Below are 21,343 nucleotides of genomic sequence, written 5' to 3' on the forward strand. Positions count from 1 at the left end.
ATTTACAATTTCCGCTTATATTTGGCAGATGGCATATCATTTGTGCATCTATATTTTTAGGCCTGGAGCCTACTTACTGTGAAGGAACAGGATGTGTCCTATTCAAATACAACTTTTCTTTTTGTCAACTTTTGTAATTTTCTCTGCAGCCTAGTAGATGGACCAATCGAACAAGAAGCTGGAATAAAAAAAGTAAAGAAACAAGGAATTTATGAGGACGAGGATTTATTTATCCCGAAGGAAATTACTGTAAGGTGGATATCAGTTTACGCATGTCATACATTGCAAGCCAGATGAAATTGCCCACAAGTCCATACATACATTCAGACAAATAAACCAATAAAAGGCCAACAGAGACATACAGTGCATTCAAATCCCCCAAAACCAAACCGATTAAGAGGAGGTGGAGTTAGATCAGCGGGGGTTGCAGGTTTGAATCCCACCATTACCAGTAGGAGGAATGTGCATAACTACTCTTTCATCTGCAGAACGTATGGCAAGGCAACTAACCCCACATTGCTTCCTGGGACTGTAACCAATACCCTGTACCTACGTATAGTTTATTCATTTAATTGTTAATCGCTTTGGATAAAAGCAGCAGCTTAATGTGATGTAACAGAGTTGCTGCACCTCAATGATTTTTTTCCCACAAAAATGTACAGAGTGAATGACAGATGCACTGTAACATTTATTTTTTCATGACATTTACTGTGGTTATAAAGAGGACACGCACCCTATAATTAGAGCATCGATCAACGTTTAGGTAGAAGGGGAAAGGGTGTATTACCACACAATGACATCTTTTTTATAATTTTGAACTTGTGAGCTTGCCACTAGCTGACGAGGTGGTACATCTGAGGCAGAGAGAGAGAGAGAGAGAGAGAGAGAGAGAGAGAGAGAGAGAGAGAGAGAGAGAGAGAGAGAGAGAGTGTGTGTGTGTGTGTGTGTGTGTGTGTGCGTGCGTGCATTATTTGCTCTTTGCCCTATCCGGCAGTACCACACTGTCCGTGGCCAGTTGCAATAGCTTCTGTATTTGGGCAGCGCAGTCCCGAAGGTGAATATCCTGTTCATTTTCCTGTGTGTGGACTGCATATCGGTGAACCAATGCAAATTTCAATGTCTAGTCAAGTTCTACTGTCAATGTCATGTAAACAAAGGACAAGTACAAAGAGACATTCAAGTTTCATGGTATGGTATTTTCTGGTATTTTAAACACCACACCCTTCGCGGGATGGTATTTTATTATATTATTACCACCCTAATCTGGGACTGTTCCTGGGCAGCTAATGATGGCCCCTCCACACAGTATGAATAAATGAAGCGAAGGACAGCACTCTTCAGATTTCTTCTTTGTTTATTCGCCCACGAACGTTTCGGGCAGAGCCCTTCTTCAGCGTGTAATGGCGTTTGCCCAAACGCCATTACACGCTGAAGAAGGGCTCTGCCCGAAACGTTCGTGGGCGAATAAACAAAGAAGAAATCTGAAGAGTGCTGTCCTTCGCTTCATTTATTCATTCAAGTTTTTGTGGGATTCAGCACCCAGTTAAGAACTGTTAAGTAGCCTATTTAGGCGACTTTTTGAAGTCTCCCCTCCACACAGTACACATTTCAATCTTAATGCAACTTTTAGAGAGTGCTCTGGGCCCAAACAGACTCTACAACAGGGGCGGAGAACCTATGTCTTGAGGCCCTTGGTGCCGTCTTGTCCATTATAAAGCCAATGTTTTGCAGCTTCAAATGAAATACATGTTTTGTAAAGGAATCTTAAAAATCACATTTGCAATACAATGAAGTTGTATTTCAGGGGACCTAGAAAAGGTTGGGTCTATGGGAAGGTGGCTTCCTTCAATATAGGCCTAAAGTGCAGGGGGAAATCCTGGTCTGTGTTCATAATACGGCCTTGGAGGACTTTTATATGGCCCTTGGACAAATTTTGAAGTGGCCCCTCGAATTAAAAAGGTTCCCCACCCCTGCTAGTCTAGAAGATGTTAAATCGCCTAAGTGTTGCGTTACTGTTACACTGTAGAATGTACTGTGCAGACTGTGGAGACACATGACTGGGTTAATACATAGTGACCACTCACCAGAGAGAAAGATAACAGTGTGCTTAGCCAAAAGGCTTTGCAATAACAGTAGAGGGGCCCTACCAGAGATGGTATCTAAGGAGCGACCATCTCTAGCCCTACCATGTAGCAGCAGGATCTGTATCGTCAGCGTGGGTCAAACATGGACTTTAGGGCCTGGGTAAAAATGACTGGGATGTGAGCATTATGGTTCTGAGTTAGTTAGGGAAAAGTAGGCTACTGACTTAAAGTTGCTGCGCGAGTAAATAAAAAGCTCTAAAATCTCTCATTTGCCCTCTCTCTCTCTCTCTCTCTCTCTCTCTCTCTCTCTCTCTCTCTCTCTCTCTCTCTCTCTCTCTCTCTCTCTCTCTCTCTCTCTCTCTCTACCTATCCATGTGTGCATGTGTGTGTCTGTTCACAAGTTATTGTTTGTCTGTACTGAGCTTCTTTTAGTATTCCTTATCATATTTGACAACACCACAGGGCACAGATTAGAGCACCCCCTTAAGGATGCCCATGGTACTGCTAGAGGTGTGTGTGTGTGTGTGTGTGTGTGTGTGTGTGTGTGTGTGTGTGTGTGTGTGTGTGTGTGTGTGTGTGTGTGTGTGTGTGTGTGTGTGTCTGTCTGTCTGTCTGTCTGTCTGTCTGTGTGCGCATCCAGAGAGAGAGAGAGAGAGAGAGAGAGAGAGAGAGAGAGAGAGACAGACAGACAGACAGACAGACAGACAGACAGAGAGAGAGAGAGACAGACAGACAGACAGAGAGAGCGAAAGAGAGAGAGAGAGAGAGAGAGAAGGAGGGAGAGAGAGAGAGAGAGAGAGAGAGAGAGAGAGAGAGAGAGAAGGAGGGAGAGAGACTGTCCTGATTATTTAAAACGAGTGGGTGGCGGGAGTTAACCTGGCTCTGTGCGAGCTCACGAAGTGTAACGAAGATGCACGAAGCACTAGGGGTCTCGCGAGAGCCAGGCTAGGCGGGAGTAGAGTGGGTGGCGGGAGTAGAGTGGGTGGGCGACATGCAGCAGTTGTGTTTTGAGTTGACTTCCCCTCTCTGAGTGGGAAGCGGATGAGGCACAGAGGAAGAGCGGGAAGGGGGAGGCTCTGGGACTATCTCATGAGGTAACACTGGTAACTTCTAGTAGGGCACAGAGAGGCCTCCGACTGGCACGCTGGCTGTGTTGTGCGTGGGCCCTTCTGAAGCAGAGGGACCCGGAAACCGGGCCCGGGCACTTTTGGCTTGAAGGGGCCCCTCAAAATTGGCGGCGCAGAGCTATTTTCAGTCAAGTGCAAAGAAATCCCGCACACTGTCCATTCCACCAACAAACTTTAATACAACGTTTCGGTCATCCGACCTTCTTCAGGTTAAGTTACTAGGTTACTAGATAACTTTACCTGAAGAGGGTCGGATGACCGAAACGTTGTTTTAAAGTTTGTTGGTGGAATGGACAGTGTGCGGGATTTCTTTGCACTTGACTGACAACCCCGCTGGGATAACATCCTACGCACCTGCCCAGCTATAGAGGTGTGCAAAAGCGTCTTTATTGAGCAGAGCTATTTTCAGAAATGTAAAAAAATCGTGATAATAAACAATTCATATATATTTTACATTTCTGAAAATAGGGGCCCACGAGGGTGCGGGGCCCACCGGAAAATGCCCGCTATGCCAGATGGCCAGTCCAGCCCTGAAGAGAGGCCTCCGTCTGGCGCGTTGTGCTGTGCGTGGGCCCTCCTGAAGCCGAGGGACCCGGAAACCAGATCAGTTAAAAGAGCTGCTGCCTCGGATGATGCTGTCATGTGTCTACTGGGACGGAAGAGGGAACTGAAAACAGGACAGGGAGAAACAAGTGGGACACACGTACGCACATGTACACGCACACGCACACACACACGCACACGCACACACACACACACACACAATTTCATATGAATGGCCACACGTCTAGGCTACGTGGTAATATACCGTATCTGCTTGAATTGGCTCTGATGCAGCAATACTTTTCCAAGGGATATTAGACTTGTGCATCGTGCTTTAACATTTTAATAACAGTATAGCCTATTGACATTGTAGGCCTACCTTACTATGGGGACAGCTATGCGGCAGGTGACAAAAATGTATTAAAATGATCAGATTAGACCTAGACACACAGAGAGGGGGGGGGTGGTTTCATAATCACTGTATGTTCACATTTATCTGAGACAGTCCATTAATTCAAAGTGAATGTGTACATGCTCAAAGTGGCACGCGCTGTGTAGTATACCACCACTACCACTATGAGGCTGAATCTCAAACTGCGCACTTGTGCACTTCAGTGTTCAGGTTTCAGTGCGTATGCCGTATTAGCATAGCCTTTCTACCTCTATAAATCCTCTCTGGTATTAGTTAGTTACGCACTGAAACATAGTGCCCGGAGTGCACAAGTGCGCCATTTGAGATCCAGCCATTGAAACTCAGTAAGTTCACATAGCACATTCTGTTCTGTCAGCTGCGCAGGCAAGGGCTCTTTAAGAGGTTTGATGTGATGTGATTGGTTAGCTACCCCGAGATGCACTGCTATTGGTTGGTTTTGACAAGGTCAGAGGGTAGATTCTGTTATGATTCCTGATGATCCTCGGGGGTGTGTTGTATGTCAGTGACATAACTCCATAACGCTAACAACCAGTAGATGCTACTCTGCCGTTAACGTTAACTTATAACTTGTAACAGTATTGCCTGAACCGTGTATGATACCCAGTGCGTTGTATAACGCTAGTTTGTAGCATAGCCCACATGCTCGCTTGTTGAAATCGAAAAAGAACATGCCGCGAGTTGAGGCTAACTTGCAGGTCCAAGCTGTCAGTCAGTAGCCTCTTTGGGGTTTGGGAGTTTCTAATGTGCCTTGTCCTTGCCACGTTGTCGTTACTTTAAAATAAACGTTGCACCTGACAATTCTTTCTCGCAGTCTCGAAAATGTTGGCATGTCAACGTTGGCTCCGACCTCCAGTCGTGAACTTTTTGAAGTTCAACAGCAATCTAAGGGTTGATGTGGGAAAAGTAATAAGTCGTTCAGTTGCAAAGAGCTATCATGGCGCTTCGATGCGCGCGTGGGTGATCAATCAGTACGGTACAACAAATGATGTGCTGACCTTGTCTGAAAACTACCCAGCGCCAGGTGTTAACTTTGCACACGACGTCGTCCTTCAAGTTCATGCTGTTGGCTTGAATCCACTGGACATTGCAATGCGCGGTAAGGGGAGCGCACATACCTTATCTGTAGTGTCATGCAATCGTCTTCGTGGTGTATAAAAATATCTGGAGTAGGCCTACACAAACATTAGGCATTGATGACTTGATTAACAGTAGGCTATGTTTTGTAAATCCTCATGACAAATAATGGCACGTGTGCGTAATGATGTGCTTATGGTGGTTGTTACAGGCGGGTATGGCGCAGGGGTGTTGCGCCTGAGGAGGGACCCGCGGACGCTGCTGCAGGACGGGGTTGAGTTCCCTCTGGTGCTCGGCAGGGATGTGTCGGGTGTGGTCCTTCAGTGCGGCTCTGGGGTGAAGCATGTGCAAGAAGGAGATGAGGTACACACACACACACACACACACACACACACACACACACACACACACACACACACACACACACACACACACACACACACACACACACAGAGGGTGTCTCTTCTACATTCCACGGGTGAGAAGCCCTCTCCAGGAAAACCTCCATAATGATACAATTAGGCCTACTGTGTACAGCAAGGTAGGCATTCTATATGACCACACATACACCACAGGTCATGTTAGCCTGGGAAACCTCATGCTGCTTTCCACAATCATTCCGATCTGAAAGACAGCATAGAGTCTAACCTCAGCAAATGGACCAGATCATGGGGACTTGCTATATGAGTGATTTGTTTATTATTATTATGTGTATTCATATGTTGATGATGGCTTTACTTTATTCTTTTATTTTATTTTATTTCATTTTTAGATTTAATGTCCTGTCAGGGACTACAGATGCAAATTAGCCTAACGCTAACTCTGGTACAATGCATTAAATGGAAACACACTTGTGTTTTAATTGAATATAGTCCCAATAAACTGAATTGAATTGAATTACAGGTATGGGCATCAGTTCCTCCATGGCAACAAGGAAGTCTGGCAGATTATATTCTTCTGAATGGAAGTGATGTAAGTATGTGCATACTACCACGCACGCACGCACGCATGCACGCACACACACACACACACACACACACACACACACACACACACACACACACACACACACACACACACACACACACACACACACACACAAAACAGGCCTATTAACACATCCATTCAAGATGAAAATCACCAAATCTATCAGAAATACCTGAAGGGAAAGTGCAAGACTGCGGACACAGATGTCTGGAATTTGTTTTTCCCACTTTCAGTACTTAGACAATGGAATTTTTCAACTACATACATGGATATCAGATCTTATTTGACTACATTTAAAGTGATACTGTCCCATTTTTGGAAATAAGGTTATTTTACACCTCCCCTTGAGTTAGATAATAGGGGTTTACCATTCTCCTGTACTTTCAGTGCAATTTGCAGTGCAAATTTTACCTTCATGCCAGCTGTTAACATTGACTCCTATGAGACCAGCTGGGGGCTAACTGGTCTCATAGGACTCAATGTTAAATGCTAGCTTGGAGGTAAATTTTGCACTGCCATACCCAGAGAACGGTTGAAATTATAGAAGAACGGTAAAACCCTATTATTTAACTCAAGGGGAGGTGTAAAATAAGCTTATTTCCAAAAATGGGACAGTATCACTTTAAGTGCTATTTGGTTGTGTTTATGCACATACGCGTGTGTTTTTCAGGTGTCTCTGAAACCAAAGTCATTGAGTCACGTTGAGGCAGCATCTATCCCCTATGTGGCTGGCACAGCCTGGTCAGCTCTGGTCAACACCGGGGGATTACACAGTGAGAACTGCTCCAAAAAGAGGTAAATGGTAAATGGACTGCATTTATATAGCGCCTTTCCACTCCTTTGAGCACTTAAAGCACTTTGCATTGTATGCCTCACATTCACCCATTCACACTGACATTCATACACCTGTGGCAGTGGCTTCCACACAGGGGCACTGCTACCAGGAGCAACTTGGGGTTAAGTATCTTGCTCAAGGACACATCGATGGGGTCAGGCAGCGAGGCTCGAACCTGCAACTTTTGGGTTTCCCATGGGCTGCCTTACCCCCTGAGCCACCACAAAGAGGTGTGTGTGCGCGTGCGTGTGAGAAGACATCATTGTGTGTAGTATTGCAGCACTGGTGATACTTTTATACGGGGGCCACGTTGGTATTTTTAAAGATTAGCACTTTTTAATTTTCTCTGTGCAATATGTTGTGAAGGCTCAGTATGTGTTAGTTAGAGTGAAAGCCCACCTGGGAAACTCCAACTCCCATTGTCATTGTGACACGGCACACAAGTGCACACAACACACAACGAAATTGCCTTTATGCCTAACCCATGCAAGGGGGCTGCCCCCAATGGCGCCCCAAGGGAGCAGTGTGGCGGGACGGTACCAAGCTCAGGGTAGCTCAGTCATGGAGGAGGATGGGGGACAGCACTGGTTAATTACTCCCCCCACCAACCTGGCGGGTCGGGAGTCGAACCGGCAACCTTTGGGCTACAAGTCTGACGCCCTAACCGCTTACCCATGAATGTCCAAAGTGACGTGTCGTGATGTGGCTGCTGCTGGATGGATAAGTATGGCAAGAGTCTAGAGTGTGATTCTGTTCTTGTTTTTGTACTCTTTAGGATATTAGTCCATGGGGCATCAGGAGGAGTAGGCACTTTGGCCATACAGGTGTGACACACACACACACACACACACACACACACACACACACACACACACACACACACACACACACACACACACACACACACACACATACAGGAAACTAAATATTTCACTAGGGTGAGTCACCTAGCAGTCAGAGAGACAGACAGACAGCCAGCTAAGGTGTTGGAGATGAACAGTATCCACTTGAAAACACAAGCATGCCCATCTGTTTGGTAGCACACCCCCATACTTCATGATGGCCTCACCTTGTACATTTTTTGTGTGCGTCAGGGCTTGACATTGGCACCAGCCAAAAATGGGTAGAACTTAGCCGTGGCTAGTAATGATTTTTAGTCTCACTAGCCACTTTGGCAGGTAACATTCTTGGATATGACATATCTCAGTAGCATATATCCTGTCTTTGCACGTTGTGTTATATTTAGTTTCAAGAACCATCATTCAGATTCTATTTGGCTGATATATTTTAGGAAGTTTCATTTAATACACTGTGTCCTTAGCACTGATCATAGACTATATGCACGTCTCTGTGTCTGCATATCACATGCTTCTGTCTCCCTGGGCACGTGTGCGTGTGCGTGTGTGCGTGTGCGTGTGTGTGTGTGTGTGTGTGTGTGTGTGTGTGTGTGTGTGTGTGCCAGCTTCTGAAGGCCTGGGGTGGTCATGTTACAGCTACCTGCTTCCAGGAAGGTGTTGGCCTGGTCAAGGAGCTCGGAGCCGATGATGTCATCGACTGCACAGCTGGGGACGCGGCCTCCCAACTCGGCACGCTGCAAAAGTGTGTGTTGTCTGTTTCTACTGTAGTTTCCTGCAGTGGCCAGCGCTGCATTAGTGTTACTTTTCTTGCCATAGCAGCATGAAATGATATGCTGTACATATATAGTAACATCGTAAATTGTAGATTCTCTGTGAGGGCATCAGAACTGTGTATGAACACATGTAGAAGTATGTGCTTAATGGAAAAATATGAGCAGGTGTCCAACAGTGATATCAGCTGTCTATCTACCTGACGTCAATACGGCACAGCTGATGGTCCCACGACATGTTTCAGTAAGCTTATTTTTTTGTCCACCACGTTGAACTAAAAACACCCAGTCAGTCAAGTAAGTCTTAAATGAACACAAAACTCATCCAATGATTCATTAGAATTGTATAACTAATCTTTAAGACATTTTAAATATTTTAGGCATTTGCCAATACAAGCAAGATTGGCTTCTGATAAGGATCTGAGAAGGAGTAACTTGGTCTTACGTTGTAGGTTATTTAGGTGGAACAGTAGTATAAAAGTAAAAGTAGAAGTGAAAAACCCTGCCACAGATTCCTTCCAACACATGTGACTTCTTCAAGTAACTGGCTGTAGACCAAGCGTTATAACATCAGATCAAAAAAATGTTTGTAAAAGTTCTTGTACTGGCAAATGCTTAAAACAAGGTTTAAATGTCTTTATTCTAGTTCTACAGGGAGTTATTGGAGTTTTTTTGTGCTCAATTAAGACTGACTTGACTGACTCTGGGTTTTTACTTGAAAATAGAACATAAATAAGCTTGTTGAAATGTGTTGAACCATCAGTTGTACCGTGTTGACGTCATGTGGATAGACAACTGGCATCGCTGTTGCACAACGGCTATAATAGACTTTTTTGTTAAGCATTTATTTCTATGTGTCCATGCACAGTTTTGATGCCCTTCCTACGGGAAAATTTTCAATGTACTGTAAATAGAGAAAGCATTGAATGAGAAGGTGCGTCCAAACTTTTGGCCTATATTGTGTGTGTGTGTGTGTGTGTGTGTGTGTGTGTGTGTGTGTGTGTGTGTGTGTGTGTGTGTGTGTGTGTGTGTGTGTGTGTGTGTGTGTGTGTGTGTGTGTGTGTGTGTGTGTGTGACAGGTTTGATCTGATCCTGGACAACGTGGGCGGTGAGACCGAGAGCTGGGCCATGGACCTGTTGAAGCCCTGGGCGGGGTCAAAGTTCGTCACCTTGGTGTCACCTCTGCTTCGCAACACCGACGCCTTGGGCCTGGTGGACGGGGTCATGAGGTCAGGCTTGACCCTACACGACAAAGCCATCCGGGTACGGACACACACACACACACACACACACACACACACACACACACACACACACACACACACACACACACACACACACACACACACACACACACATACTCATATTCCTGTCTTTCGCATACCACTCATGTATACACCTGTTGGGTTGCCTCCTTTCATCATATTAGGCATAAATGCAATTTATTTGCTTGTACTGTGTGCTCTGTCACATTGGCAAAAATAGGACTTTCACTTTGATCCCAAACCTGTTTTTGGAATCTGGGTCCTTGGTCACCATACTGCTACATACTAAAACTGACAAAGAGTTTTCAGCCCAGGTTTTCAGCCCAGTGTGGTTGTTTAGGATGGCCATCTGTTAGCCTGGGAAATCCCATGCTGCTTTGCACCATCATTCCTATCTGCGTGGTTTATAACCCTCAGCGAGGGTTCCAGATCTTGGGCTCCAATCAGAGAGCAGGGAGGGATGGAAAGGCGACGACTGCAGTTTAAAAAAAAATATATACAACTGACATGATTGGCTATGGACTATGTTCATGCCAAATGACACATTCGTTAAGCCCAATAAACCACACCTTTTCCTACGAATAATTACATAGGTAGCCTCCAGTCTATCTCACTTGTGAGATCGTTTGGTGTTAACCAGGCAATCCATCTGTGGGTAAAACAAACTAAAACATACTGGGCGGGGTTTTTTTTTATAGATGTGTGAGCATACAGTAGAAATCAATAGAATTTAGTTGAAATTGGACGGGTATTAGTGCCACCAGGCGGATTTTGATTATTTGTCGGGCTGGAAATCATCGGTCACATTTGGCAACCTTCCTGAACATTGTGCATGAAGACTTTAAGGTTTTGCCAACAATGTGTCTTACAGCAAACCTATTTTATCATTGTCCAAATGAGGTATTCTGAGTTTGTCCGACATACATTGCTTTCATTTCCTTATTAGCTATTCTTGATACTGTAGTTCTTGCTTGTTCACAGAACTACAAAACAGGAATTGCTTTTTATAAGTATCCATATTATGTATGTGTTTTAAATGTGACCGTGAGATATGCATCGTCAAGCAGTTCACACAGCATCTGCCACCTTTGTTTGTTCCTTGTCAGACTCCTTAGCTATTTTCTTTTCTGTAGCATTGGTGTTTTTGCACCCTGCGCTAGAGATTTAGATTCTCAAGTATTTTATTACAATAACAATACAACAACCCCCCCCCCCCCCCCCCCCCCCCCCCCCCCCCCCCCCCCCCCCCCCCCCCCCCCCCACCCCCCCCCCCCCCCCCCCCCCCCCCCCCACCCCCCTCTCTCTCTCTCTCTCTGTGCCACAAACCCCTCTTTCAGAGTGTTACGAAAGGAGTGTTTTACCGCTGGGCATTTTATGTACCCGATGGGGTAGCACTGGATCGAATTGGTGAATTGGTATCCTCTGGAAAGGTAAGCACACGCACGCACGCACGCACGCACGCACGCGCACACACACACGCACGCACGCACGCACGCACGCACGCACGCACGCACGCACGCACGCACGCACGCACGCACGCACGCACGCACGCACGCACACACACACACACACACACACACACACACACACACACACGCGCACACACACACACACACACACACGCACATACACAAAGGCTTCCAGAGAAACTGGTGTGCCACACTGGCCCACTTGTCTCTGTTGCGTCATCATGGTAGATAACTGTTATGACTCAGCTGAATCTAGTTCAATGGTATGCTCTGTGCACTGTCTGTTGTCTGCAGTCAGCCAAGCAATCTGGCATACTTTTCTGTATTTAATTGGGAACATGCAAAATGTGATCTGCACTAGCCTGGCCTGAAAGAATAACAAGCCTACAGACCTATGTTCCAGGGAATGAACAAACACACACATAAACACACACACACACACACACACACACACACACACACACACACACACACACACACACACACACACACACACACACAGATCAAATAAAGATATGCTGTAACTTTGACTTATTGGGAAATATATCACACGCATGCAAGCAGACATTCTCAAAATAAGCTCAAAATAAGCTTCTACCCATCTGCCTTTTGTATACAGGGGTGAGACAAAATAATGGAAACACCTGTCATTTTAGAGTGAAAAGTTTCATGGCTCAAGTGGGCCAGCCTGTTGGCTGATCTTTATAAATTGCACATTGCACCAGTACAGTGAAGTGTGAAGATTCAATTAGCAGGGTAAGAGCACAGTTTTGCTTACAATTTTGCAATTCGCCTTTGGCTAAGCCCCGCCCTCTTTAGTTACAGTTGCTAGGTCGGACAGATAAACTTTCAATGCTGAGATATCAACGTGATTTATGCAGTGACTGCAAATCGCAGCAGTTATTCACTCATAATAAATAAAAAACGCATTCATAGTATTGTGAATATAAGTATTTATTTTCTGAACGGTCATGCGATGCATCACAGCTGTTATGGGCTCTTCTATGGGTATCGATAGGCATTGTAACCAGCACCATGGTAAGCTGAGCTCGCATATCTTTTGAGCCCTGACTCAAACTTGCTAGAGGAAAACGAAATCACACAACTTAATGGCTGTAGTCATCTTCAAAGCTACCACAGCAATGTGTAACATTAACATTTGGCGTTTATATCTTCAGTAGGCCTAGCTTAACAAAGTCACGTCCATCAGCTGCTAGTCAAAACACTCCTGCCGTGACCGATAAGCTTAGTTAACTTTGCTAGCGGTGTTTCTTCATTAATTAGGTCAGAAATCCAAAATCCTACTCTGAAACAGGTTCGTGGTTTGCTTACAACCTTACTGAAAAGGGACATGAATGAGATGGTGTCATGATCGGAGCACACAAAGTATGTTTTTGATCCGTGTGCTTTCTAGTCGAGTGTGAGGCTGCCGAGACCCTTCAAGGCAGACTATCCAGCTGCTAGTAATATTAGTCCGGTTTTAGGTAAAGAGGAAAGTGATTACCACCTGTTACATCGCGGGGAAACTTGCACATTTGTCACAAATACCCCAGGCACATTTCCAATCATATTTTAATAATACGACCGTATTTGGCTAACTACTTGAAAACATGCGATTTCAGCATTGAGTTCAATGGAGCGCTGTCAAAACTGTCCGAGGTTTGTCCGAGGTCGTCCTTTTGCTGCGCTGTGATTGGTCAAAAAGCACTTTAGGGCGGGCCTTAGCCAAAGGTGAATTCACACAACACTATGGGTGACATTTCAGAGTTCTAAAAACAGCAAGTCTTTGTGATGTTTCAAGAGCCACGGTATACAAGGTAATGTCTGCATACCATCAAGAAGGATGAACCACATCCAACAGGATTAACTGTGGCTGCAAGAGGAAGCTGTCTGAACTCTCTAAAAGGGATGTTTGGGTGCTAACTCGGACTGTATCCAAAAAAACATAAAACCACAGCTGTTCTGGTTCAATGTCCAATTAATGAAGATTGGCCAGCAGGCTGAGCCATGAAACGTCCCCCTCTAAAATGACAGGTGTTTCCATTATTTTGTCTAACCCCTGTATATACCACACCAAGGTTCACGTTAGCCTGCTGTGGCCGGACATTGGCAAATTCATGAATGACCGGCAAATTAAAATGTGACCGGCCAAAATGTCCGACACAAAATGATTACAATCAGTAAATAATATTAGCTCATTTTAAATACTAAATGTTACAAAACACCAGTAATATGAAACTGAACATATGAAACTGAACAAAGCTGAAATTGTGAATAGCCTATGTAAATTAACGTGTTATAAACAGCACGCAACAGTGTTGCATGCGCTCTCATCCCCCACGTCGTGGTCCCCAATCATGTTATGATTCCCAATCACTTGACTCACGCTGACTGCTGCTGCCGTCGAGGAACAATTCTGTTTTTGTTATGTTACCAATATAGCCTATCAGTGAACACAACAAAGGGCATTGCATTTGCCGTTTTATGCCCAGTCGCGAAGTCAAGCCTAACTGTTTGGGACTCAATGCTATGGCATGCGCAGCATCGCAGCATGGAATCACTTTCAAATGAAACATTTCAGAGAACGATGTGCACATGAGAAGTCCCAGTGAAAGCACATGCAGGGCTTTATAACTTTTTTCATCACCGGCCATTTTTCTTTTTTTCTTTTTCTTATAGTGGATGTAACTCACACGGCCACATAAAGAGCGTTGTACGTTTTTGAGAGCGCAGGAACACAACGCAATTCAGTTCAAATTTCAGTAGCGTTGTTGCCGTTACTGCACTACCATTACAGTCATCACCTCGTTACCCAATTTGAGTAGGGAAATCCTCTTCGGGTTTGCTGTTTTGAGTCAATAACTTAGGCTAGATCTGCGCGCAGCACGTTGGCTGGCTGTTTTTTTCCCTCTTTCAGTCGAGCTGTCGGGTGTGTGAAAGAGAGCGCGCGTTTGCTCCCCGTGCATAGCCTACAAGCAGGGCTCTAAATTAACACCAGCCAATTGGCCAAATGCCAGTGAATCTTAAGTTTTGCTGGTAGAAAAGACAAATTTACTAGCCACTTTGACCTATTAGTGAGTGTGTGTTTGGCTAATATGAGGGAAGGTCCGTTAAATATTCCAAATGTCTGGTATTCTGCAATACAGCCAGCCACTTGTCCGGCCAGTAAGAATTCTAGCGTGAACACTGTACCACACACAAAGCCATGCACACATGGCACTTACAGCAAATAAATCTTAGAATTTCTATTTTTCATGTTTCCCCTCACCTAGCAATTATGTCCTACAAAGGCAAAGTGCACTAACTACAGCGATACTGCAACTGAGATAAAGCCCTTCAAAGTACATACTATGGGTATATTGGATATTGCGTTTACTGTACATGACCAGAAGACTTTATCACAAGATAAAGGAGGTGTCATGAAGACCATATTCAGGCTAAACTTGATTTTGATCAAACGTGTAGTTACTGCACTTTTCCTTTGTAGGGCAGAATGCATAGCAACAAGCAATGCCCAGGATGAGCTTATGCACACACACACACACACACACACACACACACACACACACACACACACACACACACACACACACACACGCATGCGCACACACGCACAGGGTGGGGCAGACAGCAGAGGAGAGGACGGACACTGCTGCTGTGGGGCACTAGATAAGAGGGAGAGGGAGCAACACTGCTACACACACTCAGGCACCCTGCCAAGTTCTCAATAGGGCTCCTACCACCCATACAAGAGGGCCCTGTGCCCCAGAGAAAGTGCCCTGCTTGCCCCCATATAGCCATGCCTCTGGACACGCAGCATTTTGGGATTCTTGTGCGCAGCGGCCTATTTGATAACATCAAAAACCTATGTATAGATATGACAGATAACATATGTATGCGCTACTGGGACTAAGTAAACTCTGGTGACGGTGACAGAGGGCACACAAGGAAATAGAAAAGAGAAGAAGAGTGTGCAGGTGTACGGCACCACTACATAACAAGGGGAGATTAATAGGGAAGACGCACGCACACGCACACGCACACGCACACACACACACACACACACACACACACACACACACACACACACACACACAGTATAACCTAATGGTGACCCACATGATGTCCTGCCCTGTCAGCCATGGCTCAATGGTTAGAGTGCTGGCCTCTAAATCAGAGGTTTGCAGGTTCAAATCCCACCCTTACCAGCACCTTCACCCATGGCTGAAGTGCACTTGAGCAAGGCACCTAACCCCACATTGCTCCAGGGTCTGTAACCAATACCCTGTACCTAAATAACTGTAAGTCGCTTTGGATAAAGAAGCGTGCAGTGTAATGTAATGTTCTGTTCTGTCCTGTGCTGTGCTGTGCTGTGTGTCCCTCCTCTCGCCCTGTAGATTCGGCCCGTGGTGGAGGCCACCTTCCCCTTCTCCCAGGTCCCCGAGGCCTTCCTCAAGGTGGAGACGGGCCAGGCCCGGGGCAAGACAGTCATCAGCGTAGCAGCCACGGAAGAAGAAGAAGCTGAATCATCCTCCACCTCCCCGCCCTCCTCCTCCTCCCCCCATATCCATGGTGACGGCCCCTCCCCGGTGACGGCCACACAGTCGGACGTCCATCCCCCTGCTGCTGCTGCTGCTGCTGCTGTCGTGACGTCACTCCTGGCTGAAGAGCAGGGTCACCTTCACAGCCACACACCTGCTGTTGCCACCGCCAGCGGGCCCCATGTGGCAGACGACACCTCGGGTACATCACAGCCGCCATCACCTTGACCTTGACCTTGACCTTGACAAATATTTGTCTTCTTCTCAATCCACCTATTTTATTTATTTCAATTGTTGTTAATCTAACCAGTGGTGTAGTCCACGTGATATGCAGGTATATGCCGCATACCCACCAGAAAACAGCAGGGATTTCCACATACCCACCTAAAATGGCCAACTTTTCCGTATGGCCATTTAAAATGTATTATTATTCAGGGGCCTATTTCGAATGGCCAACTCAAAGCCTTGGAATATGTATTATCTTGAATGTTGTTTTCACAATGTACAGGTTTCCATTATCAAGTGCGCTATTCAAAACAGATCACCAAAACAATGACACGTGCGGCAAAATGTTCACATTATCTGTAAAAAGGCAATCTAAGCAGTTATCAGGGACGCCTCCATGTCTGTAGTCAACCAAAGACTTGTTTTTATTAATCTAGAAACATTCCTACAGTTTGAATGACAGCTCAAAGATGAACAGAGAGAGGTGTGTATGCCCGAAGGCACCCGTCTCCACTTACTGAGGGAGCTGGAGAGAGTCATCAACTCACTATTTTGTATATAAATGTATCATAAAGTAGGCTAATGTTACTTGGCCTGTTCATGTTACACCTGCTGATAAGACTGGCACTTGCCCACCTACTACTGTCACATTACCACCACATCACGTGGAGTCTTGTGTTCGAAAGCATTTCGTCTTTTGATGTGCTAGCATTCAGTATATTCAAGACTAGCATTCAATATTGTCAAAGTAATTTACACTCACAATAATAATAATGAATAATTACAGGAATTACAGGTTTCATTTCTAAACATTTTTTTAGACTTACAGTAATACAGTAATACAGTATGTGTATAGGGTAAATGTACATGTATATAGATTACTATGGAATTGTATGTCTCATTGAGGCTACTATGGTACCAATGGCCTTTGTGGGTAATTTCATACATAGCATGTCCATGTGTGATTCAGCGTTTTTGTGTAGGCCAGAAGTGTAATCTGGTCCCTTTAGATCTCTCAGGCCACTGACCAATTTCACCACACCATCCCTGCACCATAGCCTACAATTATTTTTTTTATTATTTTTCTTATATTCTAACAAAGTCCTTATGAACTTTACAGGGTCAAATATATAGAACACTAAATGTTGCAATGACGACACCTGTGACTGTCTAGAGATGACCCCCGACCCCTAGTGTGGGAACCATATGCGCATATGTCTGCCCAAATATGCCGAATATACAAAAAAGTAGACTACACCACTGAATTTAACTAATTGTTAATCACATTGAGCTTGCATGTCTTGTATGAATTGTGATGTACAAATAAAGTTATTATTAGAATTCATGACTGTTGTTATTATTATTGTTGTCATCAACAGTAGCAGAAGCTTCAGTGGCAGCAGCACCAGAACGCAGCACCCAGGAGGTAATGCTAGACCAGGTGGCAGAGGCCGGAGACAGCTTAGAGGCTCTGGAGAAAGACAAGCTAGAGGCAGCCATGGGGGACAAAACAGAGGCCGCCAAGGGAGACCAGGCAGAGGCCGCGACAACAACCTCGGACAGTTCGTCTGATTCGTCATCTGAAAGCTCCTCTGACTCTGACTCTGACGAAGAAGGGTCAAGTGCAGAGGCAGCGCCGGGCTCTACCACCACCACCACCACACCCACAGCAGACACAGAGATCCCAGCGGTCCCCAGCCCAGAGGGCACGATGACGGGTGACGGCTCGATAACGACAGCAGACACCAGCGCTGATAATCGGGTCGATACATCCGGGTCGTCTCAGGCCACAGCAGCCACCGAGAGCACGGCAGGAAGCACCGATAGCAATGACGTCACTGCCAGTGGGTCGAAACAGGCCACGGATGACACCAATACTACTACTACTACTACTGGAACTCCGACCCGGGAATAATATGCTCTTTACCAGTGTAGCTGGGTCAGCCCACATACATTTCTCGTGGTGGCAAACAATTGGGTGCATGTGCAGACAGGAATTCCAAAAGGCTACACGGCTAGGTGCTTAACATTAGAAGTCCCATTAGAGCCCAGCTCAGTGCATGACAAGAAATTGTTGCAGGGGCGGAGCAGGGGGGCAGGGCATAGGGGCCAGGGACCCCGGGCCTCACCACTTGGTCGATCGCCAAACATCTCGCAGGGGCCCCTTTTACGATATTTCGTGGGCCCAACGCCCACGTGCACATTTCCATGCTGAACAGCAAACTCAGTATTTATCAACTGAGTTCAGATGCAAAACCCCCTAAGTGCCTTTTCAGAAAATAATCTTAATTCATTTTTATTTAATACAAAGCTATAAAAATTGCATATTTTTTATTTTATTTATGTAATATAACTATTTATATGTATTATCAAGTACATGAATGTAAACCAAACCAACAATGGGGTTCTCTAAAAATATAGAAGTGCAGGTCTTCAGAAATGGAGTTAGGGGGTTTTGCATCAGAACTCTTCTATTATATTTAATGACCAGACGTTATTTATAGCCCATTACTATGGCAGACTCCAGCACGCCATATGTCAGACGGAGGCCTCTGACACATCTCCCGCCCCCCCATCACAATGCCAGTGCTCCGCCCCTGACCTGTTGTCTTGTCGGCTGGTAATATTGTCCACTTTCTCAGACGGTTTACTGTCAATGACACCATTCAGGAGAAGATATTGTCAAGTCGCTCGGAATTCTTTAGTATGCTCATGTGTGATTGCCATGACATAACTGATATAACTCAATTTACATATAAAATGATTCTGATGTACACCCGTTAAGATAGCTATCCCAGAATGGAGTCAGGTAAGTACAGAAACCACAGAAACCGCTGCAATATCCAGCTGACGAGAAAACTGGCTCTAACCACCCACTACAACTGCTCCAACGGGACTTAAACACCTAGCCACGCAGCATTTTGGGATTCTTGTGCGCAGCGGCCTCTTTGATAACATCAAAAACCTATGTGTAGACATGACAGATAACATATGTATGTGCTACTGGGACTAAGTAAACTCTGGTGACGGTGACAGAGGGTACACAAGGAAAGTGTGCAGGTGTACAGCACCACTACATAACAAGGGGATATTCATGGGGAAGGCACGCACGCACGCACGCACGCACGCACGCACACACACACACACACACACGCACACGCACACAGGCCTACATGTACAGTAAGGACAGACAGTTGCCGAGATGAAAGATGTTTCTGTCCACTCCAGTTGTCTCACACATACAGAGTTGTGAGAGGCCATGGAGGTCTCTTACCTTCTCTCATGCACACCCCGGCTCTCACCCACCCACACAAACATTCTCTCTTTCTCTCTCACACACACGGTATAGTGTAGCTGACAGGTGAGCACACACTTCCACTGTCACCTGCCCCCGCACTGCTCTTTCAGTTGTCCTTCAGTTATCATCCTTCATAAAGACATGGCTCAGCATGGGTTTAGGTATCGCAGGTTCTTTCCCTTTCTCACGTCCCTCATTCTCTCTGCTTCTGTGACACACACACATATCTCTTTCTCTATTAATATTGTCTTCAAAGATGTAACTGCTGTTTGACTGTGTTAAGCGTATGTTTGCTTGGATACACACACACACACACACGAAACCTCTGCCTACCTCAAGAAAACTATCTTTCCAATCCCAACGACTCCATAGTCTCAGACCAGATCAAACAAGCTTTAGGTCTTTATTCTGACCTCATAGGTGAAGGGCCCACCCTGGTGTGTGTCTGTGTGCCTGTGTGTGTGTGTATGACACCTGAACGTGTCCATGTGTATTTGCCCATGTGGTGTATTAGTAAATGCAATAAAATCATGGGATCTCATGGTATGTCTTTGTGTGACTTGTTAGTGTTATAGTTTCATGTCATGAACAAGTTCATTCCAAAGCAGACATAGCAGCAATTGCACATTTATTACATCAAACAAAGTCAACAGTCTTAAAATCAAGAAGGTGTGTTTTTAGACAATATAGATAGAAAAGTAAAAATAGAAGTCATTGAAAAGTTTGGTATCTCTTTTGCCCTTTGTTCTTTACAGTGTGTATGTGCATCCTCTCCAATGAAGAGAATACTGCCATATACTCTATAATTACATGAATCCTCAAATCTACAGAGTGAAGAATATAAAGGCAATCTCAGTTCATATGTAGTAAATAATGGACATATTAACAGTAACTAGAAGTCAATTACATACAGTATATAGAGAGAGCTTGTGAAACAGGAAACCATCACAGGTTGATGACTGTACAAAATCTTCCATGTGAAGAGATCAAGTCCTCCGTTCTGCTCAAATGCTCAGCAGAACGCCCTTCTATCCTGAGTCCTCTGTCCAATGTCCTCTTGTATGTACAATTTCAGTGTGAGGTACGTATTTATGTTGAAGGCTGGTGAGTGCTTAGGGCCAACGGGATGTCTGCTTTTTCAATATTGCCGTTTTGGATGCTGTGGGCCCCACGGTGCAGCTGCACAACAGGGACAACTGGCCCCACGGTGCAGCTGCATGACAGGGACTACGGGCTCCACGGTGCAGCTGCATGACCAGGTTCAAAGAGTCCACGGTGAGGCTGCATGTATGAGTTTATGGGCTCCACGGTGCAGTGGCATGCACTGTATGAGTCTTTGTGGACTCACACTGCAGCACAAAGTCTATGGGCCCTGTGATGCAGCTGCAAGTCTGAGCCTATGGGCCCTGTGATGCAGCTGCATGTCTGAGCCTATGGGCCCTGTGATGCAGCTGCATGTCTGAGCCTATGGGCCCTGTGGTGTGGCTGTGAGAGTAGGAGTCTGTGGGCCGTGTAGTGAAGCTACAATCCATCTTCTTTCACACAGCTGCTCCACAGAAGACCACAGGTTTTGCTTGTCACAGCAGCTCAAAGCTCCACCTCTGATTCAGCTTGCTCTGGTTAAATGTATTCAGCATCACATGGTGTCTGTCATATTGTTGTCCTCCTGAAAAAAAATAAAGCGGAAGAGTTTGAGAAAATGCAGCACTTCCAGTAATAGAAAACGGGCTTCACGGTTTGACCACATGACCCTGGTTACCTTAGATCCGTAGTGCTGTGTGTGTCTAAAAACACCCTGATTATTAATGTATAACAGCAATCGGATAGTGCGGGGG

General features: G+C 45.4%; 1 protein-coding gene across 2 annotated transcripts; it reads left to right on the forward strand.

Moving 5' to 3' along the window:
- The first annotated feature begins 4,673 nt into the window (after window positions 1-4,673).
- LOC134436737 (reticulon-4-interacting protein 1 homolog, mitochondrial-like) lies at window positions 4,674-19,252 on the forward strand. Of its 2 annotated transcripts, none has more exons than XM_063186081.1 (10): window positions 4,674-5,283; window positions 5,473-5,624; window positions 6,165-6,233; window positions 6,919-7,043; window positions 7,859-7,907; window positions 8,546-8,682; window positions 9,790-9,973; window positions 11,313-11,405; window positions 15,842-16,187; window positions 17,590-19,252. In XM_063186081.1, the coding sequence occupies exons 1-10, from the start codon at window positions 5,007-5,009 to the stop codon at window positions 18,123-18,125; spliced, it is 1,968 nt and encodes a 655-aa protein (XP_063042151.1). In that variant the 5' UTR covers window positions 4,674-5,006; the 3' UTR covers window positions 18,126-19,252. The 2 variants fall into 2 exon arrangements, with proteins under 2 accessions (XP_063042151.1, XP_063042152.1); XM_063186082.1 differs by having other exon boundaries at window positions 17,593-19,252.
- Window positions 19,253-21,343: the final 2,091 nt, after the last annotated feature.

Source organism: Engraulis encrasicolus, chromosome 20, assembly GCF_034702125.1.
Source record: "Engraulis encrasicolus isolate BLACKSEA-1 chromosome 20, IST_EnEncr_1.0, whole genome shotgun sequence".
NCBI lineage: Eukaryota > Metazoa > Chordata > Actinopteri > Clupeiformes > Engraulidae > Engraulis > Engraulis encrasicolus.

Excerpts from the sequence above, each read along its gene's own strand:
- LOC134436737 (XM_063186081.1), top strand. The coding sequence starts at position 5,007 with ATGTTGGCATGTCAACGTTGGCTCCGACCTCCAGTCGTGAACTTTTTG. Across the intron at positions 5,284-5,472 it reads ACTGGACATTGCAATGCGCG|GCGGGTATGGCGCAGGGGTG; the intron begins GTAAGGGGAGCG and ends TGGTTGTTACAG. Across the intron at positions 5,625-6,164 it reads ATGTGCAAGAAGGAGATGAG|GTATGGGCATCAGTTCCTCC; the intron begins GTACACACACAC and ends ATTGAATTACAG.